At 36.5% G+C, this 25,759-nt stretch overlaps 2 protein-coding genes across 8 annotated transcripts in view; one reads left to right on the top strand and one right to left on the bottom strand.

The window, feature by feature from the left end:
• LOC120418014 (protein sickie) overlaps window positions 1-25,759 on the bottom strand; it is a 295,005-nt gene that overhangs the window by 220,728 nt on the left and 48,518 nt on the right. For 4 of the 6 annotated variants that reach the window (XM_039580265.2, XM_039580303.2, XM_052708392.1 and 1 more), the window contains exons 1-2: window positions 17,974-18,642; window positions 16,034-16,052 (exon numbers count right to left, since the gene is read on the bottom strand). The exons of 1 other annotated variant lie outside the window; for it this stretch is intronic. The gene's annotated coding sequence lies outside the window, so the exon portion shown is untranslated. Of the gene's footprint in view, window positions 1-16,033; window positions 16,053-17,973; window positions 18,644-25,759 lie in introns of those variants that run through there. One more of the 6 variants, XM_039580280.2, reaches the window with a different exon arrangement.
• Window positions 3,846-5,251, top strand: LOC120418134 (mantle protein-like). Of its 2 annotated transcripts, none has more exons than XM_052708405.1 (3): window positions 3,846-3,996; window positions 4,061-4,864; window positions 4,961-5,251. In XM_052708405.1, exons 1-3 carry the CDS (start codon window positions 3,991-3,993, stop codon window positions 5,177-5,179), a joined length of 1,029 nt encoding a protein of 342 aa, XP_052564365.1. In that variant the 5' UTR covers window positions 3,846-3,990; the 3' UTR covers window positions 5,180-5,251. The 2 variants fall into 2 exon arrangements, with proteins under 2 accessions (XP_052564365.1, XP_052564364.1); XM_052708404.1 differs by having other exon boundaries at window positions 4,061-4,876; window positions 4,973-5,251.

The raw sequence follows: 25,759 nt of genomic DNA, 5'->3' as shown, positions 1-25,759 counted from the left end.
TGAAATTATTGACAACCGGAACAGATTTTTAAAGCAAACAGAATCCAAGGGACCGTCGAGGAAGAGATCCTTCAAGCAAGGGAAAATATCGAGGAATGAAGATAATTGAAGTATGCAGATTGAAGGGACTGAAAAAATCATCGATAGATGGAGAATTATTGATATCGAGAAGATCGACAGCCAGAGAGTCGACTGTATAAATAACATAAAATGTTATTGGCCTAGTAATTTCAAATATAAAAAAATGTTATTCCCAAGTTATTTCCGTCTGCTCGGGACGGTTTATTTATTTTCTAATTTATCTTTTTATCTAGTATCTGCCCACACTCACAAACAAGTTTAAGGGAATTAAACTTTTAGAAAAAAATATATTTGAATTGACTTTATGAATTAAGTTTAACATTTAAAAAAATACGATTATCCCTATTGGAGCGTTTGGTACGGTATGTCCACGCATCCTTCCTCCCCTGTAGATTCTGTGAAATGTGTTCCGTTCTCAGAATCCTCTCTGCGGTAAACACAACGCAGTAGGGCTGGCCGCTTTAACTTTTGTAATACATTTTCGGGTGTTCTCGAATGTACTGCAATTATTAATAATGGCAAGAAAAGTCCTTGGGGCGTAATCTAATCACAAGACTTTCCAGCATGCTTTCATCGAACTGGCTGCGTTTGTGTTAGATTAGATTAGATTAGATGAAAAATTACGATTATCCCTATACCCAAACTCAAATTTGATTCGTTTTTCAAATACACAGTCCAACAAGATTTTGTCTCTGAGACGAGTATATGTGTTCCTAGTAGATTTTTGCCTGCTGAATCCGAATCCGGGTCTAGAATTGCTCCAACTGGTCCCAATTTTGAGATACACCCGTTTGAAATGTTAGTTTAGGCTAAAATTAGCTACTTTGTCGACTATTTTACAAAAGAACTATTGAATAAACAAATAAACCAATACATGTATCTTAAAGTTCACGTTTTCTCCTTTCTGAAACACCCCTGGTTTTTAAAATTTGATTGTTTCTACGCATATTTATAGCCATTTTAAAATTATATTTTCAGTTGGTCTCATTCAAGTTTTTCCAACTTGCATGCAAGTCAAATTCTAATTTTAAAATGGCTATAAATATGCGTAGAAACAATCAAATTTTAAAAACCAGGGGTGTTTCAGAAAGGGGAGAACGTGAACTTTAAGAGAAATGTATTGGTTTTATTGTTTATTCAATAGTTCTTTTGTAAAATAGTGGACAAAGTAGCTAATTTTGGCCTAAACTAACATTTCAAACGGGTGTATCTCAAAATTGGGACCATTTGGAGCAATTCTGGACCCGGATTCGGATTCAGCAGGCAAAAATCTACTAGGAACACATATTCTCGTCTCAGAGACAAGAAATATTTGATTTTTTGTTGAACTGTGATATTCAAGCAATGTTACAAAATGAAACAGAATCATAACTTTATGCTGTCCATAATCGCTGAAACTTTGCTCTATTTTGCAAATTATTTTTATTATATTATTTATATTAGATGTTAGATGTTAACTCTTGTTTGACAAAAAAACAAAATCTTTTGATTCTTTTGAAAGTATTTTGAATCCGATCCTCGGTTAAAACCTGGTCACAGCACCTAAAAGGACCTAATAAAAAATAAGTTAAGATTAATTTTATTCAATTTTTATTAAAGGATTTGAATGTCTGAAATAGCCTTTTCATACACAAATAGATTGAAATAGTGTAATGAACTTTTAATCTAAAGTTAGTTGCTAAAGACAAATTGAGTAAAATTAATTTGAAAATTTTACAAAATAAAACAATTTTTTTTGAAAAAAAACTTTAATGCAAGTATGCTTGAAATTCCCAACTTTTTCAGATTTTCTGACGAAAAAATCACAAATTCCCGACTTTCCCGTTTTCCTGATTTGAGTGTCCACCCTGGGCTTACTGACTTATTGGTAAAAAAAGGAGCCGTTTGATGGTAAAAAAACATTCATCATTCAGAAAGAAAATAAAAGCTAAACCATTCATTTTGCATTTACAATCAAAGTTTCTCTACAAAAAATGCAATAAAATATTTTTTAAAGTTAAAATTGTTTTATTGGAAAGTAATTAGACTGAATCCTAACAATTACAATCATACAAAAATTTCCGATATTTAACTTTTTACAAGCTGATTAAATTCAAAAAGCTAATGAGAATCACATTTTAAACGTTACGTTTGCATAGCACTGGGACCCATTGAGAATTTTGGCTCGAGTCTCGAGTCGATCTGGCTCGAGATCGAGCTTGAATCGAGTCGAGGCTCGAGCCAAAATTCTCAGTGGGGAGTGACGTCGAGAAGATTCAGTACAGAGAGTCCTGAGTTGTGGGAGATCAAATTTGAAGTTTCTTTTTTTTTTCATAAAATTATTTTTATTAGGTCCTTTTCGGTACTGGGACCTGGTTAGGACCGAGTCGGCTTTTGTAATTACAAAAAACTTAATAATTACAGAGGATCTTGTGTGTAAATGTTAGTGGGAGGGGAGCCGATTACCCGCGGCCTACTCGGGGTTAGTAGGGAAGGAATTGATGTTAAAGACAAGGCATGGGATGGGAAGGGGGATTGTGTAGGGGTCTTGGTTGGCTCTGCTGGCTTTTGCGTTTTGTCCTCAGCCGCAACTCGGTGTCCAGCTGCTGGGGCGATCTTGCTTTGCTTCCGGTGCAACCAGAAACGACGGCTTTGTGTGAAGGCGAGTTATACTAACTGGAGGAAAACTAACTGAAGGAAAACTAACTGGAAGAAAACTAAATGGATATTTTGGAATCTGAGAGGAACTGATAGATAGGATAGAGAACATCAAGGTCTAGTTGAGATAGTGCGTCTCGCATCGGGATTTCTGGTGGTCTTCCTCGGGCCCTGAGGGTATCTTTCAACTTAATTCTGTGAGCCTGGTGATCTGGACACGCCCATACGAGATGGTCGATGTCCTGATAACCCTGCCCACAGTCGCATAAGTTCGTATCACTCATGTTGATACGGTAAAGATGAGCCTTGGACGAGTAATGGTTCGACATAAGGAAATTTGAAGTTTCTTAAAAGGTCCTATAAACATTTTTTTGCCTTTTATGTGTTTTTGAATGCCCCTAACCCAAAGTGGTTTCAAAAACATCCAAAAAGCTTAACATTATTTTTTTGAACCTTAAAATAAACTCTAGAAATTTTGCAGGAAAATTGTAAGTTGAATATAGCAATGAAAAACAATGTTGGTGACAATTGCGCCTAAGTGACGTGATGACCTGCCACGCCTAGTCGAGCAGGCCTTGACTTTGACTGTGCCAACGATGCAAACACAGGGTGCTCAAAATAACTAAAATCGATAAACTTGAAAAGGCATTAGAGAAAAAAAATCTGTCAAAAAGCAGTTATTAACTAAAACTTAGAGATCTTTTTTGAAATCTAAAAATATTGCAATGTTTTTATTCTGCCAATATTTGGCCTTGAGCCACCCACTCCGATTTGGAGTCCATACACTCTGCACTTCAGATACAGTGGACCCTCTGGCTGTCGATCTTCTCGATATCAATATTGCTCCAGCTGTCAATAAATTTTTCAGTCCCTTCAAATAGATTGCTTTGATTTTTCGTTCTATAATTTGATAACTCCCGTTCTCGACGGTCCCTTCAATATCGACAACGAGAGAGTCCACTGTACTTTGAAAAATTTCACAAATATATTTAACGAATATTACTGTAATTCAGTTGAAACCCTAAAAACGAAGAAATGATACATCTCGAGCAAAATTCAATCAGATCATTGGTAAAGAGATTGATAACCGACCAAAAGAGAGTTGATAACTGCGACTTTGACGATATCCATCGCCGAACAAAGCTCAACTGGTGTAAATGAGAACACCTTCAAATCATATAAAACACCCAAAAACCAAGCGGTAAGACATCATTCGAGTGCGATCATCTCACCAACTCAGTTCAGGTCCGAAACTCAGTGGAGCTTACGAACATGAAGGTAACTATCCAACAGTCGTGTCTAATTGATACAGTTAATCAGCTTTTGTTACGTTTCTTCGCAGGCGTTTGTGGTGTTGTCGGTGGCCCTGGCCATCGCATCCTGTGCGGCAGTCGAGCAAGAAGCGCCCAAGAAGGACAAGCGAGGCCTGTGGGAGCTCGCGGATAACCATTACGGGTTTAATGACTACGCGCATCATCACACCAAGGTGCATCACCACACCAAGGAGATCGTCACGAAGCACGTTGATCGACCGTACCCGGTTGAGGTTGTGAAGAAGGTTCCGTATCCAGTGCATGTTGACCGTCCTTACCCAGTGGAAGTCGTCAAGAAGGTTCATGTAGACCGTCCTGTCCCATACCCAGTGGAAGTGATCAAGAAGGTTCCAGTGGTTGTTGAAAAGAAGGTTCCGTATCCAGTGGAAGTCATCAAGCATGTCGACCGACCTTACCCAGTTGAAGTGATCAAGCATGTTGACCGTCCTTATCCAGTGGAGGTCGTCAAGAAGGTGCCATATCCAGTGGAAGTGATCAAGCATGTCGACCGACCTTACCCAGTTGAGGTTGTCAAGAAGGTTCACGTTGACCGTCCCGTCCCATATCCAGTGGAAGTCGTCAAGCATGTTGACCGTCCTTACCCAGTTGAAGTGATCAAGCATGTTGACCGTCCTTACCCAGTTGAGGTCGTTAAGAAGGTTCCGGTCCATGTTGACCGTCCCGTCCCTTATCCAGTGGAGGTCGTCAAGAAGGTCCCAGTTGTTGTGGAGAAGAAGGTTCATGTTGACCGTCCCGTTCCGTATCCAGTGGAAGTGATCAAGCATGTTGACCGTCCCGTCCACGTTGACCGACCTGTCCCATACCCAGTTGAGGTCGTCAAGAAGGTCCCAGTCCATGTTGATCGTCCCGTACCTTACCCAGTAGATCGTCCAGTTCATGTGGATCGCCCGGTCCCATACCCAGTGGAGGTCGTGAAGAAGGTCCCAGTCCATGTTGACCGCCCTGTCCCATTCCCGATTGATCGTCCGTACCCCGTGGAGGTCGTCAAGAAGGTCCCGTACCCGGTTGTCCAGAAGGAGTTCGTCGAAGTGCCCAAGCCTTACGCAGTTCATGTCGAGAAGCCCGTCCCAGTGCTCGTCGAGAAGAACCACCATCACCACGTCGAGAAGCACTGGGATCAGTACTGAGTGGTCTGAGTTTGTGAGATCGAATGAGTAATAAATGTTAAGTTTTGTACAGCAATGAACAACAACTCGAAATTTGTCTTAGTTGCGTGATGACCTGCCATGCGTCGTTGAGTAGGCCTTGACTTTGACGGTGCGAGCACAGGGTGCTCTAAAAATCGCATTCGATTAATGTTTACTTAGCAGATTTTATTCTGATTAATTCGAATGTTTTTTTTTTATCAATTTTAATATTTTTGTTGTTTTTTAGTGATAACTGCACCAAAATTATTTATTTGGCGGGTCCAAAAATTATCCGACGCTCAAAATTCCAACGAATACTAACAGTTTGGTCATGGCCTGCTTGTTTTTCGAGCTTTTCCCCCTTAAATAAAACTGTGAACAAAACTTTCCCGCTGTGACAGCAGTCAGTCACCGAAAACAGAAAAAAAACTCAATTGTTATTCAGGACACCGTCAACTTTCACTTTCATAGCTCTGGTCGCTTCGTGTTGTCCGCAGTTAAACTTGTGCTCTTCATTTCGTAATCATTACCCAACTTGCAACTTCAGCTCGGTGTCATCCCTTTTCTTGCAAACAGGAAAAGCGGAACATCAAGATCCTAACTTTTCTTCTCAGATTGGTGCTACTTGATAGCACTGGTCACGTAATGTATAAAGTTTTTCTCCGCAAACTGGTCCGTCAAATTCTTGCTTTGCTAGTTGTTGGTTTTGTCTCAATCTTGATTGACTTGATTATTGCTGAAAATGTTCTGTTTTTTGCTTGTACAATTTCATTGAAAATTTTGAAACATTTCAATTATCTTGTCTCTCGCTCCCTTAAAAAAAACGTTAAAATTGTTAACCAAAAAAAAGTTAACAACTCTTTCAATTAAGCCTTTTCCAGCTTGTAACGCAAAACTTCCTCTTCCGGTTCTGGTTTTGTAGGTTAACCCGAGCTCACACTCGCGCTATCGACAGGTGAAAATCTGAACGTCGGGGGAAAATGATTTACGGCCCTCTAACGTGCCATCGAGCGATTTTCACGCTGGCCTGCTTTGAGGTTCGGTTTGGGGGGAAAAACCACTTCCGAGAGTAATTTGCTGCCAACCTAGGTGGAATAGAATAGTCGTGTACTTTTGAATGGCCTTTTTTCTTGCAAAAGTTGCCATTCTTTATTAGTTTGCGCACTCGCGATGTTCAACTTTGAAAAAAACGAGGTAATTGCTGTGGGAGTATAAATTTTATTGTGGAAAATGTGCCTCACCGGCAAAAGGGCATAAATTGCTGCCCTGCACGGAGAGACCGTGCCCAGAAATTTTAACAATTAAAATTGTTGATTTTACTTTCGTAAATTTTAACAAAAACGTACTTGTCACTGCCAATTTTCAGTTAAATTAACCAAAATTTAGTAATAATTTAATAACCTGTTTGTTGAAAATGCTAAAGGCAAAAAGCTAACAGATTTCCCGAACTCGAATGATCGTGCTCGACTGTTAGCTTTGGTTTTAGGAAAATCAAAAATTTTGTTAGTTGAATATAACTTACATTTGGTTGAATATTTAAAAGATGAACTTGGGTTTGTTTACGTCTGTCATTTGAAGTCAGGATTCGATCGAGAGCGGTCGATTTGTTGAGTTTGTGTTGTTAATTATGAAGTGAGAGGATGTGAAAGGTGAAAATTACACTATTTAGCTAATGTTGAAGTGGCAAATCAAAGTGTTGCAACTGGGGAGGTGGAATTGGTGAGTAGGTTTGTTGATGATTTCTTTGCAGGTGATAAACTATGACGAGCAAGAGGATGACCTCTAATGCGAGTGAGTTGAACACGTTAAAAGAATGTTTGATGGAACGAGAGGGCAATAGAAAGGAAAGGCGGGTCGACACTTCACGGATAATGCAGCCCGGGCAAATTTAACAAAATGTTGGTAAATCCAAGTATGTATGGGTTTATTTTTCCACAATAATTTATCTAATGTGATTCTTATTAGAAAACTGAATCATTAAAAAGCTTCGTGCTTACGACGGATAAAATCTTAATAAACCATTATTTTTTTTTCAGAACCATCAATAGTAAAATACATAGAAATGCGTACACATGACAACATAAAAAATAGAGATGAAGTAAAATATAAAAAAAAATAAAAATATATAAAATATATAAAAGAAGATAATTATTATCTTGAAAGTTTTGTTGCAATACGACTGCTCAATAAACTGGTAAGTAAACTAAAAATATTTTTTTCAGGAATCGAAGTACGTTGAATAAATTGAATCAAATGCTATGAAAGTTTGCTGCCAAAAGTAATTTTTAAATTAATGCAACCTTGGTAAGTAGCATTATTGATATTTCTTCTTTCCTCAATATAATTACATTTATTTACGTTCCTGTTTTCAGTTTATAGCCGAAATTAAGAATTTTGTATCAAATTACTAACACATTTCACATGTCTATTTGCAGCAAAAGGTTCACTTTAGTGAAAATTCTGTGTCCAACCACAAGGAAAATAACTAAACCTGAGACCATTGTAGATGATGATGACTTATCGGATGATTTCACAGTGATGGTAAGTGGATACAACACTTAATTTTATACAACATAATAAAAATATAAGCTTAAAACTTGATGAAAATTTTGCTCGGTTTATATTTTAAGGAATTCATGTTAAGTTAAACATCTTTTTTAAATATGTTTAACAAAATTTGTAAAATGTTTTTTATTATTTTTTTAGATTTATGCAACGTAATTTTTTTAAACATTAATCAAACTTTACATGTTTTATAATAACAGTTAATAAAAAGTTTTGTTTTTATGCTTTTTAACAGTAATTTTATATTAATTTCATGCTAAAAAAACAAATTAGTACAAAACGTTAACTTTTTAGGCAGAATAAATGAGAAAATAAAAACACTCAGCATTTATTTGTGAGGCATTATTACAAAATTTACCGCAAATTCAATAAAAATATTGCTAACAACAGCTAATTATTGACTACATGTACGAATATTTTTTTGTATTCAAGTAAGACAATAGTTAAAATATAGCTAGAAATTCGGCCCAGTCCAGATAATTAAAAAAATATATATCAACACTTACATAAATAATGTGAAATTAAAAAATATTTTGTTATAAACCACTAATAATTTACTGCATGCAAAAATATTTCGGTTGATACAACGAAAAAAAATGGTTGAAAAATAGTTGAAAAACATTTCCCAGCCTGTTTTTAACAGAATATTCCACAATATTTCAGCTGAAAACAAGAAATTTTTAGTTAATTTTCTGAAAAAAAAATTCTAGCAGTCGACTGCTAGAATTTTATTCGGCCATTTAACCAAAAAAAATGGCAATTCCAACTATTTTTTTAGTTAATTTTAATTACCGGTGGTCAGCAATTTCGGGTTAACAAAATCAACAATCGATTGTTGAAAAAAAGCTGTGTAAAAAATTAACCCATACTTTTAGTTAAATTAACCAACATTTTCTTAGATTTGCCCCTGCCGGTCTCTCCGTGTGGGGTAGGGTAGTTTAACCCCTTTTGAACTCCCGGCACTACAACCAGTATGTGAGACGGGGTGGAGAGCAAGCAAAACCAGCTACCAGGATAGTGTTGATGAGCTGAAAGCATAAAACAGTTCCAAGGCAGGGGTTTTGTGTTTCGCTTTTTTCTTGTGAAAGACTGGGAGAAAGTTAAGAATGAAGAAATAATTCTCCTCGGGTGTTCGTTCTGTGAGTTTTGTTTGCCGAAGGGCGATTTCCGAAGCCAGTTATTCTGGAAATGTATGGTATTTTCTTGTTCATATGTGAGAGTGTGTGTTGGGAGAAGGAAGTGGAATTTGAATTGCAAATAATTCACTCTGACGAGCAACTGGAACGATGCTTTTTGGAGGAAAAATTAAGTGAAAATAGTTAGTTTTGTTAGCAGAACATCTTGACGAAAAAAAAACCGAAAAATTTTGAGTCAAAAATTATACAAAAAACGTTACTTAATCCACCTTAGGTGGTTGGTGCCTTCCTCGCATTCATGTTGTATTTTAGGTTGTATTTACAAATTAATTTGAGAGTTTTGTTTATTTTTTTTTTCATTTATTTTTTATAATTATTTATTTTACTTGAACAGCAATTTTCAATTATTTTTTTTACCAACTCTCCAAAATAAAGGAGAAAAGTCTCATGAGTTATAAAAAAAATAGTTCGTGTAAATCTTTGTCGAGACAAAATGATGCAGCAACATAATTAATACAGATTTTTTCCAGAAGAGACGCAGACACTACTTAAGCAATGTGGCAACCGGGCGATACGCATTAGCGTGGTTCACGTTTCTATGAAAAAGACAAAAGTTGTTATTTTGTCTTGCATCAACCGGAATTTCGTTCTTTTATGTCCCCAGAAGCACTCCTGAAAATTTGAGCCCATTTGGCTTTTGAAGGGGCCAGCCACCATCTAAAAGTATCTGTATCTTTAAAGGGTCACTTCCTAGCATGTTGGTATGTTCTACAAAGTTGTTCCCCAGTTCAAAACCTATCTCCTACTATAAGAATCAAGTCATTTCATCGATTTATAAAAAAAATCCTAATACAATGTAAAAAAAGATAGTTTCCCATGGAAAATAAATCAAAATCCCATATAAATTTCAAATTAAAACTGGAGCTCCTAGACCTTACCAAATGGGCTCAAATTTTCAGGAGTGCTTCTGGGGACATAAAAGAACGAAATTCCGGTTGATGCAAGACAAAATAACAACTTTTGTCTTTTTCATAGAAACGTGAACCACGCTAATACGCATGCAAGGGGGTGTGGCTGCCAATCCCCCGCTTGGACCAAAATCCCTACGCATGCTGCGCGACTCTCGCGCGTAAGCAAATAGATCCGGCCTTTGAGGTTATGCAAAAATCACCCTTTTTTGCAGCTACAAAAAAACTTTTTCTTGGCATAACTTTAAAAGTACTTCATTAAACAGAATAAAATTTAATAGGGTCTTAGGGGACCCCAAAACGAACAGAATAAGGTGGATCCAGCTAAAATCGGTTCAGCCAGTTCTGAGATAATCGTGTGGAAAAAAAAACATGTCTACACACATCCCCACAGACATTTGTTCAGAATTTGATTCTGAGTCGATAGGTATACGTGAAGGTATATTTAGGAGTCGTATTTAAGAAGTTCATTTTTCGAGTGATTTTATAGCCTTGCCTCAGTGAGGTGAGGAAGGCAAAAAATCAGTGGAATCGTCCATCTTTTGTAGTTTGTTGTTGTATAACTGATTTCCATTAGAAAAGTTGTGAGGAAATATTTGATTCAATATTTTCTGATAATTTAGAAAAAATACGTTTATATTTTTTTGAACTTATTTCAGCAAATTTTAAACGTGATCATAAAAAATACACAAATTTCGTGTACCTGCGTCGTGTATGCCAGGTTCCACATCCAGATTCACACGAAATGGTCACTATTTCGCATTATATCATGTAGTTTTTAAGTATCTAGGGGTCCAAATAGAACAAATAATCAAAAGAAACAACCAATTGAATATAAATAGTTGTTGTATTAGTTCTTTTAAATTGGTACTTATTTTTCAACTATAAAATTGGTTAAGGAGCAATCTCAGCTCAAATCGGGAATTTTTCTGGTACTTTTGGACCCGACCCTCTCCGATTTCAATGAAACTGTATAGACATGTTATCCTAGACCTATATAAGCCATTTTTGTGTATATGGATCCGATTGTACTCGAAAATAACATTTGAGATGGGCGTAAGGTATTTAAATATTTTTGTATTTTGTAATTTGAAAACTACTGTATCTCAAAGCCGTTGCATCGTATCAAAAAGTGGTCAAAGACAAACTTGTAGGAAATTGGACGAGCTTTCTAAAAAAATACACTGAAAGAAAAATACACGCCATTGCTATTAGATTTTATAATTTTTTAGATTAAAAATCAAATTTTAAGGTGAAGTCACGATTTTTTTCGTTCAAAATTTTTGAGGAAATAGTTTAAATGTAACAAAAAGACTCACGAAAAATTCAGGATGGTATGTCTCTCCTAAAAAATACAAAAATCATTTACTATTTTATTATTTGAAAAGGGGTCTAAACGTCAAAATTTGTAAATACCAATAGTGAGAATCGATTCCCCAGACAATTTTACATAAAAGTCTCCAATTCTTGTGAAGATATAGCGGTTTTGAAAATGAAAATTTTGAAAAAATAGCTTTTTTGGTGGTTTTTGGCAATTATTATATGACAGACTTGATTTTTCAGTCTCGTAAATATTGTTATCGGAAAACAAGTTTGTCTTAAACAGCATTTCAGTTGGATGTATGGACAGATATAAAAATTACAGATTTTCCTAAATTTTCTTCAATACTAAATTCTCAAAATATAGATTTTTGAACAGTATGGAAACAAACTGTTCAGTCCAATGGCTCCAATTTGTTTTTAAGGCCCTCATAAATTTTGTGCAAAAAAAAAAAATTAATGTCAGATTCCCGGGAGATTTTTATAGGTCTTATTGGCTGTTCCAATTTTTTTCAATGTTTTTATGAGCATTTTCTTCTTACCTTTTGAATGAAGGTTATATGAAAAAAAACCTTAATACCGATGGAAATAGAAATGATACCGACTGAAAACAATTTAAAATATTGCATTCTAGACCCTTCCCTTTTTCTAAAAAAAATAGCTAAGCTAATCACTGCAATATTTGCCATCTTTTTATTAACTTCAAATATAACTTTTTTTAACATTTGTGTTTTTAAATAAAAATCACTAATTTGAACAATTTTAAGCCAAGCTCGTTGGCCAAAGAATATGAATAAGTTTGGAAATTAACTTTTTAATGTTTTGAGCACTTTTTCAGTGACATTAGGCTGGTAAAAATTTTAGTTAAAGTTTTTGTCACCCCCCCTCTTCAAAGTTGGCCCGAAAAATTAGGGGGCAAAAAAATAAGTTTTCACAAATCTTTCACAATGGAAATTTAAGTGCACTCAACTGAAATTGATTTAAAATGCATTCCGTTTAAAATCATTTTTATCATGTTTGGGTTGATTTAAAAATCTTTTAAATTTTTGAATATGTTCAATGTTTTGTATTGCAAAAAGTGTTTTTTCGCTATTTTTTTTTGTTTTCGTCAAATTTTTCTTTTTTTGAAAACTAATGAATGATTGCAAAACAACTGAACTTCTGAAAAGTAAACAGTATGGGAGCAGTTGTCACAAGAAAGATCAAAATTGTTTAGAAATTTTGATTTTTGTATTTTTATTTGTTTAGATAACACTTTATGTGAACTTTTTTATGAGCATGAGCATGAGCATGAGAGATCACCCATGGTTGCCCCTCCGTTGCTGAACAGAACCGTAATATCCTTTCAGCACTACTGATCATAGGCTTCGACGATCTAGTGGTGTTTCCCTTATCAACAGCATGTATGAATGCGCTGAAAAGATAAAACACCATGATTGCTAAAGCAAGATCAGTTGCGAATAGGTAACAGTCATTGGCCACCAACGGCGCCCGCCATGTCAGTTTGTAGATCTCGATTTTAAGGGACAGGAATGTTAGTTAGCGCAGGTTGCTACTAGGGCAGCTGATTTACTCTGTGCTTACACCCCACAAGCGCCAGAAACCTGAAAATTGTTTAGTAGGATAGGGTGTTTGGTCAGGATTCATCATAGAAGATGATGATGCGACCCAAAGTCATAGTGTTTGTTGAAAGGTATTATGTTTTATTCTCAAGGCAAGCAATCGGATGCTGCGGATGAGACATTTCCCGTTTAACTGTTGTTAAATTTTTAATGAAATGGTTTAATCTTAGACAGCCGGCTGTGGAAAGATAAAACCAAATAATATTTGTTTATAGTATGAGGTGTTAAACGCAATGCGGCAATGATAGCGTAGTCTGATTTTTAATTATATAATCATTTAGTTCATGAATTTGTTACGGAATAGACGCGACGAACTCAATCATCAAGTGCCTTCATATCTTCTTTCTATTAGCTAGATAAGGTATTGATTTTCGTTGCCTCTCGAGCTACGATGCTATGGAGAGGGCTTAACACACAAACAACCGACGTCGAGCCCTCCGAGCTACGGAGCTATGGGAAGGTCTTTTCAACACAAAAAAGACTAGCGCACCACACGACGTTCTTGATGAATCAAAATAATTTTGTTACACGATAAACCTAACGAACTCGGATCGTTTTTATCGAAAACTATATCACAATTCACGACAAAAATGCGAAACAAAAGGCACACACAAAAAAAATCACTTTTCACTCCGAATATTTTTTACGACCACGCGCTCCCTTTGCCAATTATGCACTGATGCGCTGCATTTTCAGAGGATAATCTTCTCCTCACAGCGCACAATTCACGACAAAAATGCGAAACAAAAGGCACACACAAAAAAAATCACTTTTCACTCCGAATATTTTTTTACGACCACGCGCTCCCTTTGCCAATTATGCACTGATGACGCTGCATTTTCAGAGGGTAATCTTCTCCTCGCAACGCACAATTCACGACAAAAATGCGAAACAAAAGGCACACACAAAAAAAAAATCACTTTTCACTCCGAATATTTTTTTTACGACCACGCGCTCCCTTTGCCAATTATGCACTGATGACGCTGCATTTTCAGAGGATAATCTTCTCCTCGCAACGCACAATTCACGACAAAAATGCGAAACAAAAGGCACACACAAAAAAAAATCACTTTTCACTCCGAATATTTTTTTTACGACCACGCGCTCCCTTTGCCAATTATGCACTCACTTTATGTGAACTTTTTTATGACCAAAAAAAGCCATTTTGCATCATTAGTTCGTTCATACTAGTTATCATATTTTTTAACAGCTGTCCAGTGTCCATACAAAAAGGCTATTAAAATATTCTAAAATCTGTATCTTGAGAATAAATTTTCTGAATCTCTTTAAAAATATAGCTTTTTTTTAATAACATTTTCACAAAAAAAAATTATTGCGAACTGGTCATTTTCTGGATTTGTTCAAGATGACAAAATTGCAATTTTTTGAGCTCATGTTAGTAAAAACAAAATTGAAAGCGCTGCTAGGTTTTTGAAAAAAAAACATGACTTTTGAAAAACGTGGAAAAAAGGCGAATAAATTATGTTAACTTGATTTTTAGATGCAAAATCAAATTTGCAATCGAAAAGTACTTTACATAAATATTGATATCGTGTACTGTTTTCTAGATATTTCCAATAAAAATTTATTGGAAAATGAAGTTTTTTCTATAATTATTGTGAAATTCCTCGATCCGATGAAGACAAATATTTTCAAAATTTCAAGTCAAAGCTTTTGATATGGTCAAAATTAAATGTTTTTGGGTTTAAAGGAGAATGTTTAAAAATTGAAGAAAATCATGAATTCCAAATAATCGATTTAAGTTATTTATATACTTATGACTCTCGGGCAAGTTGATGAGATCGAGGCAGGAAAAAATCGAAATTTCAAATGCGATGACTTTTTCTCCAAATATTAGATATAGTTATGCCTATGACGAATATTTGCAATAATACAGTCCTGACTTGATTATTCGAAAGCTATGATAATCGAACCAAGAATGTTTTTTTGTCTAATTTTAAAAAATCAAGCTTTTGTATTACTCATCAACGGTGCACATTAACCAGAGCATTTTCATCATTTGTGTCTACACAATAGTTTACAAAAAAAGCTTGCCTATTTTAAAAATCACATTTTTCATTTAATTTAATGCAACACTTAATACGTAAGTTTTACAATTTTTGAATAAGGAGACAAAAATTTCCTTGGTTGCTGTGCAGTGTGCACCTTTAACTACACTAAAATGATTTAGAATTTTAAATCCCAGATTGCGGCAAAAATGGCGTTAATGAGATATTTAAAAAACGAATTTGTCAATTTAATAAGCAACCAACCAGTAAAATTTGACTAAAATTGGGTCGCAGAACTTGACTGTTAAAAGCAAGAAAATGAAAACAAAATTTGTTCATGATTCGATTATCGGATCTGTATCAATACATTCATGAAACATTTTTTTCTTAAAGTTGTACGTTTTTTTCGATCTGTGGTTCCTAAATTTAAAATTTAGCAATATATTTCATGTTGGAACTTCATTATTGGAAGGATTGTTTTTAATATTTATTTTGATATAAATTGTCTATGCGATTTTATTTCAAGAAAGCACAAACAATACAATTTTCAATAAAAATCGACATGAAACTTTGCCAAGACCAAGACCCTTTAATTTTCACAGAAGATGACACCAAACTCTTGATTTTCACTAGACACTCTCGAAACTGCTTGAAACTGTAATTCACTCTTTTCATCACTCTCTCCAGAAGAACCCCACATCAAATCCAAACTCCAGCCAACCGGAGTCCACTCTGTCCGTTCTAAACAATATCTTGAAATTGCATCCTCACTTAGCATTATTAGCACGACGAAGACCCGAACAGACACAAACAATGCGCATCTTGTGCCTTCTGTAGCTTTCCGAGTCCAGAGTGTTCCACCAAACAACTCCCCAGAACATAATAACCCCCCATTGCTTAGGGGGGGAGAAACTCTTCCTCGCCACTATCACTTTCATCTCGTGCAACTTTCATGTGCAATGTGCTTTCTTAAGAGCCAGAACAACAGCAGCAGCAGAATCAGTACTCGTTTTCCACCCAGTGAACCGACTGTGATGACGTCGAGGACTAAAGCAATTTTCTCTGTATCTTGTGTGTGTGTGTGTGTGATGATTTTCATATGTTGGTGGTTTGTGCGGTTTGCGTAATGAGAGGAAAAGTTTAATCTAACACGAAAAGTAAACGCTTTCACGGGTTGAGGTTTGGGAAAAGGGTGGATTGAGGGAAGTTTTTCGAAAATGGGATTTACACTTACTTTCACTTAATAACACAAGAGCAGTTCTCTACGGAATCGGTCTTTTTTCTTTAATTTTAATTTTTGTATTTTTTAATCCGGCTGAAACTTTTTTGGTGCCTTTGGTATGCCCAAAGAAGCCATTTTGCATCATTAGTTTGTCCATATAATTTTCCATACAAATTTGGCAGCTGTCCATACAAAAATGATATGTGAAAATTCAAAAATCTGTATCTTTTGAAGGAATTTTTTGATCGATTTGGTATCTTCGGCAAAGTTGTAGGTATGGATATGGACTACACGGAAAAAAAATTATACACGGTAAAAAAAATTTGATGATTTTTAATTTAACTTTTTGTCACTAGAACTTGATTTGCAAAAAAACACTATTTTAAATTTTTTTTTATTTTTTGATATGTTTTAGAGGACATAAAATGCCAACTTTTCAGAAATTTCCAGAATGGGCAAAAAATCTTTGACCGAGTTATAATTTTTTGAATCAATACAGATTTTTTCAAAAAATCGAAATATTGGTCGCAAAAATTTTTCAACTTCATTTTTCGATGTAAAATCGAATTTTCAATCAAAAAGTACTTTAGTGAATTTTTGATAAAGTGCACCGTTTTCAAGTTATAACCAATTTAAGGTAACTTTTTTGAAAATAGTCGCAGTTTTCCATTTTTTTAAATTAGTGCCCATGTTTGCCCATCTTTGAAAAAAATATTTTTGAAAAGCTATATTTTGCTTTATTGAACTTTGTCGATTCGACCCATAGTTGCTGAGATATTGCCATGCAAAGGTTAAAAAACAGTAAAATGGATGTTTTCTAAGTCTCACCCAAATAACCCACCATTTTCTAATGTCGATATCTCAGCAACTATAGGTCCGATTTACAATGTTAAATTACGAAACATTTGTGAAATTTTCCGATCTTTTCGAAAAAAATATTTTCAAAATTTTCAAATCAAGACTAACATTTCAAACGGGCCAAACATTCAATATTACGCCCATTTGAAATGTTAGTCTTGATTTAAAATTTTTGAAAATATTTTTTTCGAAAAGATCGGAAAATTTCACGAATGTTTCATGTATTAACATTATAAATCGGACTTATAGTTGCTGAGATATCGACATTAGAAAATGGTGGGTTATTTGGGTGAGACTTAGAAAACATCAATTTTCCTGTTTTTTAACCTTTGCATGGCAATATCTCAGCAACTATGGGTCGAATCGACAAAGTTCAATAAAGCAAAATATAGAGAATTTTCTCAGCTTTTCAAAAATATTTTTTTCAAAGATGGGCAAACATGGACACTTATTAAAAAAAAAGAAAAACTGCGACTATTTTCAAAAAAGTTACCTAAAATTGGTTATAACTTGAAAACGGTGCACTTTATCAAAAATTCACTAAAGTACTTTTTGATTGCAAATTCGATTTTACATCTAAAAATGAAGTTGAAAAATTTTTGAGACCAATATTTCGATTTTTTGAAAAAATCTGTATTGATTAAAAAATTAAAACTCGGTCAAAGATTTTTTGCCCATTCTGGAAATTTCTGAAAAGTTGGCATTTTATGTCCTCTAAAACATATCAAAAAATAAAAAAAATTAAAAATAGTGTTTTTTTGCAAATCAAGTTTTAGTGACAAAAAGTTAGATTAAAAATCATCAAATTTTTTTTACTGTGTATCATTTTTTTTCAGTGTAGTCCATATCCATACCTACAACTTTGCCGAAGACACCAAATCGATCAAAAAATTCCTTCAAAAGATACAGATTTTTGAATTTTCATTCATCATTTTTGTATGGACAGCTGCCAAATTTGTATGGAAAATTATATGGACAAACTAATGATGCAAAATGGCTTCTTTGGGCATACCAAAGGGACCAAAAAAGTTTCAGCCGGATTAAAAAATACAGAAAAAATCGAATGACCGAAATCTCAGAGAATTGCTCACAAGCACAGTGGTTTTAATCGATGTTTGCGGAATTCATCACAGCATCATTTTTCACGCTTTTCTTTCTTTTCTTTTTTCGGGGTGAAACTTTTCACCTAATCCAGCTCGGTAATCCACTTAATCCTATTGCATGAGTTGGTGCTTTCTCCGGATCGTCGATGAAGCTCGCGGTAATCCTTTCTGGTAATCCTCGTGTCTGATGAAAAGTTGTTTCGTTTGCGCCCTCCCAATATTCACACTTGTTTCGTTTCACTTCGATGGTGATTCACCTTGTTTGAGAACACTTTTTTTTTCTCCCGTACAAACTCGTAAAACTTGCACACGCAAAGGTATTTTCCTCAAAATTCCCGGCCAATCTTTGACTCACGTCGAGAAAATAACACTTTGAGGTGGAAAATAAACTCACACAGTTGAACACACTGGTAATCCTTGGGCAGGTGAGTAATCCGTCTGGCGAGGGGTAATCCACGTGTCTCGCCGAAACGGAGAAGCGAAGAGGTAGAATTGATGACGATTCGCTCGTGTCACCGGGAAAATTCGTTTTCCATCACGTCAGCAGCCAAAACACAGCCCCGAAAATAAAACGCGAAAATTGTGCAGTTCAACCACGTACGCACCGCTCCGTCAGTCCTTAACTTGAACTTCTTCGTCCTTTTTTTCCGTTCCTCCTCCACGAAGGAAAATATAAATACAATTTTCTCCACCCACTCCCACCCTACTCTTCTCTTCCACCAAATGTCCTGGATTCTGACGGAGCGACCAACACGAACCTTCACCTTCCCGGCGTCGAAACCTTACTGAAGGTCCTGGTGCCGAATCCTGGCCGGAAAACCCCCGTCTAGGAATTGGCATACAAAAATCGTGAACACCACGTGCTTCCCCTCAGCCGAATTCATCGCAGTAGCCACGCAGGAGGAGAAAAGCGCGCCAAACCCACCCCTCTGGCGAGGGTGGAAACGTTCATTGTAGTAGTCCGGGGGTGGTGAAAGTACGTCGCGACGATGAACGTCATCCAGTGCCGGCTTGCTTTGACCAGTCCCAGCAGTGACTCACCTCTCAAAACACGCGGTTCACGCTGAATTGGAAGAGGAACCAGAACAGATGTGTGTTGTGACTAGACTTGGACGACTTGGACTACCGTTTCCACGTGGGGAGATCTCATTGCGATAGAGGAAATGTTGCGTGTGAATAAGTGAGGGTGGTGTCGAAATTGAACTCCAGAAAAAAGGGATTTTTTTTGGAACTGACCTGGAAATGGGATGCTAAAGAGGGTGTGTAAGGCTTTTACTCGAGGGTTTCGAGGGAGATAGCCCGGCTTTTGTTGTCGACGGCGCCGTTGAGAACGGGGGATCGTCGATGTTTTGATTAACGACAATTGCCGTAAATGGGATTGATAAGGCTTAGTTGGTGGTGATGAAGGGAAAAAGTTTTGGGAGGTTGGATTCGGACAAAAAGAAGAATGGTTTTTGCTGGTGGACAGAAATTTCTGGGTGAAAACATGTTCAACTTGTTTCAATATTATATGTTTTTGTGCGTGGTTGCGCAATTTTCAATTAGTTCGAATTTTCTTCAGAATTTGAAATACTCTTTAACAAATTCTTATTTCATATCGTCATCTCAAGTGAATTTTTCGCTAGTTTTAAATTTTTGATTTGGATGAAACTTTGTACATTAGGGTACCCAGAATATGGGACTTTTTTCAAAACCTCGCTCCACAAGCTGATTATTGAGCTATTTTAGGACTCTGGGCCAAATATGAGCAAAATCGGTCAACATTTACCCATTGATACTCGGGGGTGAAATTTGTATGGAAAAAATCGGAAAAATGTATGAAAAATCCAATTTGTATATGGTTTAGTCTGCACGGTGCGCTACTTCCATCCAAATATTCCCAAAAGTGAGATTTTCATTGGAAATTCAATGCTCTACAACTTTGTAGAACATACCAAAGCTGTAAAGCTCGATCCTAAAATGTTATTAGCGAAATAAAGTCATTTTTGTATGAAAAACAGTTTTTTCACCAACTTTAGGCTCGGTTATTAATGGGTTTATCTCAACCGATTTCGCTCAAAATTTGCACAGATGCTTAAAATAACCCAAAAAAATGATTCCCCCTGCTCCGGTCATTTTTTCTGGGCACCCTATTGTACATGCATTCCCTCTGTCAAAAGGGGCCATTTTGCATCATTCGTTTTTCGTTTGTTTGGGGGTTACAAAATGGGTAGTTAAATGTATGAAATTCTGTATCTTTAGATGGGATTTTCTGATCGATTTGGTGTCTTCGGCAAAGTTGTAGGTTATTATTAGGACTTTTCCCCCTGAGAATTTTGGCTCGAGCCTCGACTCAATTCAGGCTCGATCTCGAGCCAGATCGACTCGAGGCTCGAGCCAAAATTCTCAGTGGGTTTGGAAGAAATAGTACACGGAAAAAAATCCGAATTTCAATTTATCTTTTTATCAATAAAATTTAATTTCCTATTTTTTTTCAATTTTCGTGTTTTTGCCTTCCTCACTGAGGTAAGGCTATAATCCTGCTCTAAAAATGAACTTCGTATAAAAACGTCGTAGACCCACCTTCATGTATACATATCGACTCAGAATCGAAAACTGAACAAATGTCTGTGTGTATGTGTGTGTGTATGTGTGTGTGTATGTGTGTGTGTATGTGTGTGTGTATGTATGTATGTGACCAACAAACTAGCTCATGTTTCTCGGCACTGGCTGAACCGATTTGACCCGAACTTGTTGCATTCGACTTGGTTTAGGGTCCCATAGATCGAGTTTTATACAGATTGAAGTTTCGATAAGTAGTTCAAAAGTTATGTATAAAAATGTATTTTCACATATATCCGGATCTCACTTAAATGTATGTAAACTATGTCCGGGTCCATCATCCGACCCATCGTTGGTTAGGTTATCAAAAGACCTTTCCAACGAGTCCAAAACATTGAAGATCTGGCAACCCTGTCTCGAGATATGGCCCCTTAAGTGATATTGATATACTTTTTTAAAGCCGGATCTCACTTAAATGTATGTAAACTATGTCTGGGTCCATCAACCGACCCAACGTTGGTTAGGTTATCAAAAGACCTTTCCAACGAGTCCAAAACATTGAAGATCTGGCAACCCTGCCTAGAGATATGGCCCCTTAAGTGATATTGATGTACTTTTTTGAAGACGGATCTCACTTAAATGAATGTAAACTATGTCCGAATCCACTATCCGACCCATTGTTGGTTAGGTTATCAAAAGACCTTTCCAACGAGTGCAAAACATTGAAGATCTGGCAACCCTGTCTCGAGATATGGCCACTTAAGTGATATTGATGTACTTTTTTGAAGCCGGATCTCACTTAAATGTATATAAACTATGTCCGGATCCACCATCCGACCTATTGTTGGTTAGGTTATCAAAAGACCTTTCCAACGAGTCCAAAACATTGAAGATCTGGCAACCTTGTCTCGAGATATGGCCTCTTAAGTGATATTGATGTACTTTTTTGAAGCCGGATCTCACTTAAATGTATGTAAACTATGTCTGGGTCCATCAACCGACCCAACGTTGGTTAGGTTATCAAAAGACCTTTCCAACGAGTCCAAAACATTGAAGATCTGGCTACCCTGTCTCGAGATATGACCACTTAAGTGATATCGATGTACTTTTTGGATGCTGGATCTAAAAAATAGATGAAACTTGTGTACAGCCATTGTTGTGAGGAAGGCTCCAACCACACAGGTGGATTAAGTTAGTTTTATGTTTTTAAACTGGTGCAAGTTTTATTTAATGTTTTTTATAAATCAGGGGCAAAAAAATGTTTTTCAAATAAGTTCAAATTTTCAATGGAAGTTTATGCGCAGTCAACTTTTTGGCATGTTTTGGGTTGACTAAATAATCTTTTGAATTTTATTGAATTAACAATTTACAAAAAATCGAAAAACATGTCTTCCCATTTTTTATTCGTCGGATCTTACTTTTTTGCCTTCCTCACTGAGGTAAGGCTATAATCCTGCTCTAAAAATGAACTTCGTATAAAAACGTCGTAGACCCACCTTCATGTATACATATCGACTCAGAATCGAAAACTGAACAAATGTCTGTGTGTATGTGTGTGTGTATGTGTATGTGTGTGTGTATGTATGTATGTGACCAACAAACTAGCTCATGTTTCTCGGCACTGGCTGAACCGATTTGACCCGAACTTGTTGCATTCGACTTGGTTTAGGGTCCCATAGATCGAGTTTTATACAGATTAAAGTTTCGATAAGTAGTTCAAAAGTTATGTATAAAAATGTGTTTTCACATATATTTGGATCTCACTTAACTGTATGTAAACTATGTCCGGGTCCATCATCCGACCCATCGTTGGTTAGGTTATCAAAAGACCTTTCCACCGAGTCCAAAACATTGAAGATCTGGCAACCCTGTCTCGAGATATGGCCTCTTAAGTGATATTAATTTACTTTTTTGAAGCCGGATCTCACTTAAATGTATGTAAATTATGTCCGGATCCACCATCCGACCTATTGTTGGTTAGGTTATCAAAAGACCTTTCCAACGAGTCCAAAACATTGAAGATCTGGCAACCCTGTCTCGAGATTTGGCCTCTTAAGTGATATTGATGTACTTTTTTGAAGCCGGATCTCACTTAAATGTATGTAAACTATGTCCGGATCCACCAACCAACCTATTGTTGGTTAGGTTATCAAAAGACCTTTCCAACGAGTCCAAAACATTGAAGATCTGGCAACCCTGTCTCGAGATATGGCCCCTTAAGTGATATTGATATACTTTTTTGAAGCCGGATCTCACTTAAAGGTATGCAAACTATGTCCGGATCCACCAACCAACCTATTGTTGGTTAGGTTATCAAAAGACCTTTCCAACGAGTCCAAAACATTGAAGATCTGGCAACCCTGTCTCGAGATTTGGCCTCTTAAGTGATATTGATGTACTTTTTTGAAGCCGGATCTCACTTAAATGTATGTAAACTATGTCCGGATCCACCATCCGACCTATTGTTGGTTAGGTTATCAAAAGACCTTTCCAACGAGTCCAAAACATTGAAGATCTGGCAACCCTGTCTCGAGATTTGGCCTCTTAAGTGATATTGATGTACTTTTTTGAAGCCGGATCTCACTTAAATGTATGTAAACTATGTCCGGATCCACCATCCGACCTATTTATGTTTAGGTTATCAAAAACCCTTTCCAACGAGTCCAAAACATTGAAGATCTGGCAACCCTGTCTCGAGATTTGGCCTCTTAAGTGATATTGATGTACTTTTTTGAAGCCGGATATCACTTAAATGTATGTAAACTATGTCCGGATCCACCATCCAACCTATTGTTGGTTAGGTTATCAAAAGACCTTTCCAACGAGTCCAAAACATTGAAGATCTGGCAACCCTGTCTCGAGATTTGGCCTCTTATGTGATATTGATGTACTTTTTTGAAGCCGGATCTCACTTAAATGTATGTAAACTATGTCCGGATCCACCATCCGACCCAATGTTGGTTAGGTTATCAAAAACCCTTTCCAACGAGTCCAAAACATTGAAGATCTGGCAACCCTGTCTCGAGATTTGGCCTCTTAAGTGATATTGATGTACTTTTTTGAAGCCGGATCTCACTTAAATGTATGTAAACTATGTCCGGATCCACCATCCGACCTATTGTTGGTTAGGTTATCAAAAGACCTTTCCAACGAGTCCAAAACATTGAATATCTGGCAACCCTGTCTCGAGATTTGGCCTCTTAAGTGATATTGATGTACTTTTTTGAAGCCGGATCTCACTTAAATGTATGTAAACTATGTCCGGATCCACCAACCAACCTATTGTTGGTTAGGTTATCAAAAGACCTTTCCAACGAGTCCAAAACATTGAAGATCTGGCAACCCTGTCTCGGGATTTGGCCTCTTAAGTGATATTGATGTACTTTTTCGAAGCCGGATCTCACTTAAATGTATGTAAACTATGTCCGGATCCACCATCCAACCTATTGTTGGTTAGGTTATCAAAAAACCTTTCCAACGAGTCCAAAACATTGAAGATCTGGCAACCCTGTCTCGAGATTTGGCCTCTTAAGTGATATTGATGTACTTTTTTGAAGCCGGATCTCACTTAAATGTATGTAAACTATGTCCGGATCCACCATCCAACCTATTGTTGGTTAGGTTATCAAAAGACCTTTCCAACGAGTCCAAAACATTAAAGATCTGGCAACCCTGTCTCGAGATATGGCCCCTTAAGTGATATTGATGTGCTTTTTTGAAGCCGGATCTCACTTAAATGTATGTAAACTATGTCCGGATCCACCATCCAACCTATTGTTGGTTAGGTTATCAAAAGACCTTTCCAACGAGTCCAAAACATTGAAGATCTGGCAACCCTGTCTCGAGATTTGGCCTCTTAAGTGATATTGATGTACTTTTATGAAGCCGGATCTAAAAAATAGATGAAACTTGTGTACAGCCATTCTTGTGAGGAAGGCTCCAACCATATAGGTGGATTAAGTTAGTTTTTTTAAGACTGATGATTGCATATCAACCAGTGTTGCGATCCTCACGCGCTCACACGCTCGTGAGCGCTCACTTTTCGCTCATGCGTGAGGAGGAGCGCTGCGCGAGCTAGCTCACGTTCGCCCGCGCTCACGTTTGCTCCGATTTTTTCAGCTCGCGTTTGCCACGCTCGCGCTCGCGCTCATTTTTCGCTCACGGAGCGCTCACTTTGGAAGCATCGCGAATTGAATCGTTTTTCGTTTTTGAGAAAGTTTTTGTTTTTCAATACTAGTTTATTTTTTTTGCTTAAGGCGCAGCATGTCAGGGAAAACATCACTCAGGAACTTTTTTTATATATTAATTGGAATAGCTTATTTTAATTAACTATGTTTTTGAATAGTAAATTGGATTGGCAAGGGTCAAATCATTGGAGACCTACAGTCAGAGTTGAAAATGTAAATATTTTCGAATTAATCGGCCTTACCTTAATAATAGTTAAGGCAAGCAGAGACAATTGCCAGGGGAAAGGTGTGAGCGCGTAAACAAAAATGACTGAAAACCTTATAAAAACTAACAAAACAATGAATTAATTCAAGAAGATTTATGCTGTGGTAAGTTTGATTCAATGTTATGTGCTTGGTTGATTAAAATATAACATTAAACTGTTTTATGGTCCTAAACAGTTTGTTGACTACCTTTCCAGCGTGCGGGTCAGAATGAGCAACAATTAAAAAACGTCATTCCGTTTAATAAATCGTTCAGTGCTTGGAAACGGCTGATCATTTTTTATAAAGTTAATCTTTCTCTTTCTCATTCTAGAAAATAGGGTAAAATTGTTGAAACAGTTCCTTTTTTACAAAAAAAACTTCCAAATTGCTAATGTTTGAAATAACCCATTTGAATTAATCTAATCTAATCTAATCTAACACAAACGCAGCCAGTCCGATGAAAGCATGCTGGAAAGTCTTGTGATTAGATTACGCCCCAAGCACTTTTCTTGTCAATATTAATAATTGCAGTACATCCGAGAACACCCGAAAATGTATTGCAAAAATTAAAGCGGCCAGCCCTACTGCGTTGTGTTTACCGCAGAGAGGATTCTGAGAACGGATCACATTTCACAGAATCTACAGGGGAGGAGGGATGCGTGGACATACCGTACCAAACGCTCCGATTTATGATTGCAGTGGTGTTGTGTAGGGTGTGTTAAGTGTAATAGTACATAATTTATATTCATTTATATTAAATGTATAATGAGTTACCTGCATACCCTGCTGAAAACAATATTTGG

The sequence above is a fragment of the Culex pipiens genome, chromosome 2, assembly GCF_016801865.2.
Source record: "Culex pipiens pallens isolate TS chromosome 2, TS_CPP_V2, whole genome shotgun sequence".
Classification (NCBI taxonomy): domain Eukaryota; kingdom Metazoa; phylum Arthropoda; class Insecta; order Diptera; family Culicidae; genus Culex; species Culex pipiens.
The sequence above is the reverse complement of the archived record's forward strand: the minus strand, read 5'-3'. Positions and strand labels throughout refer to the sequence as shown.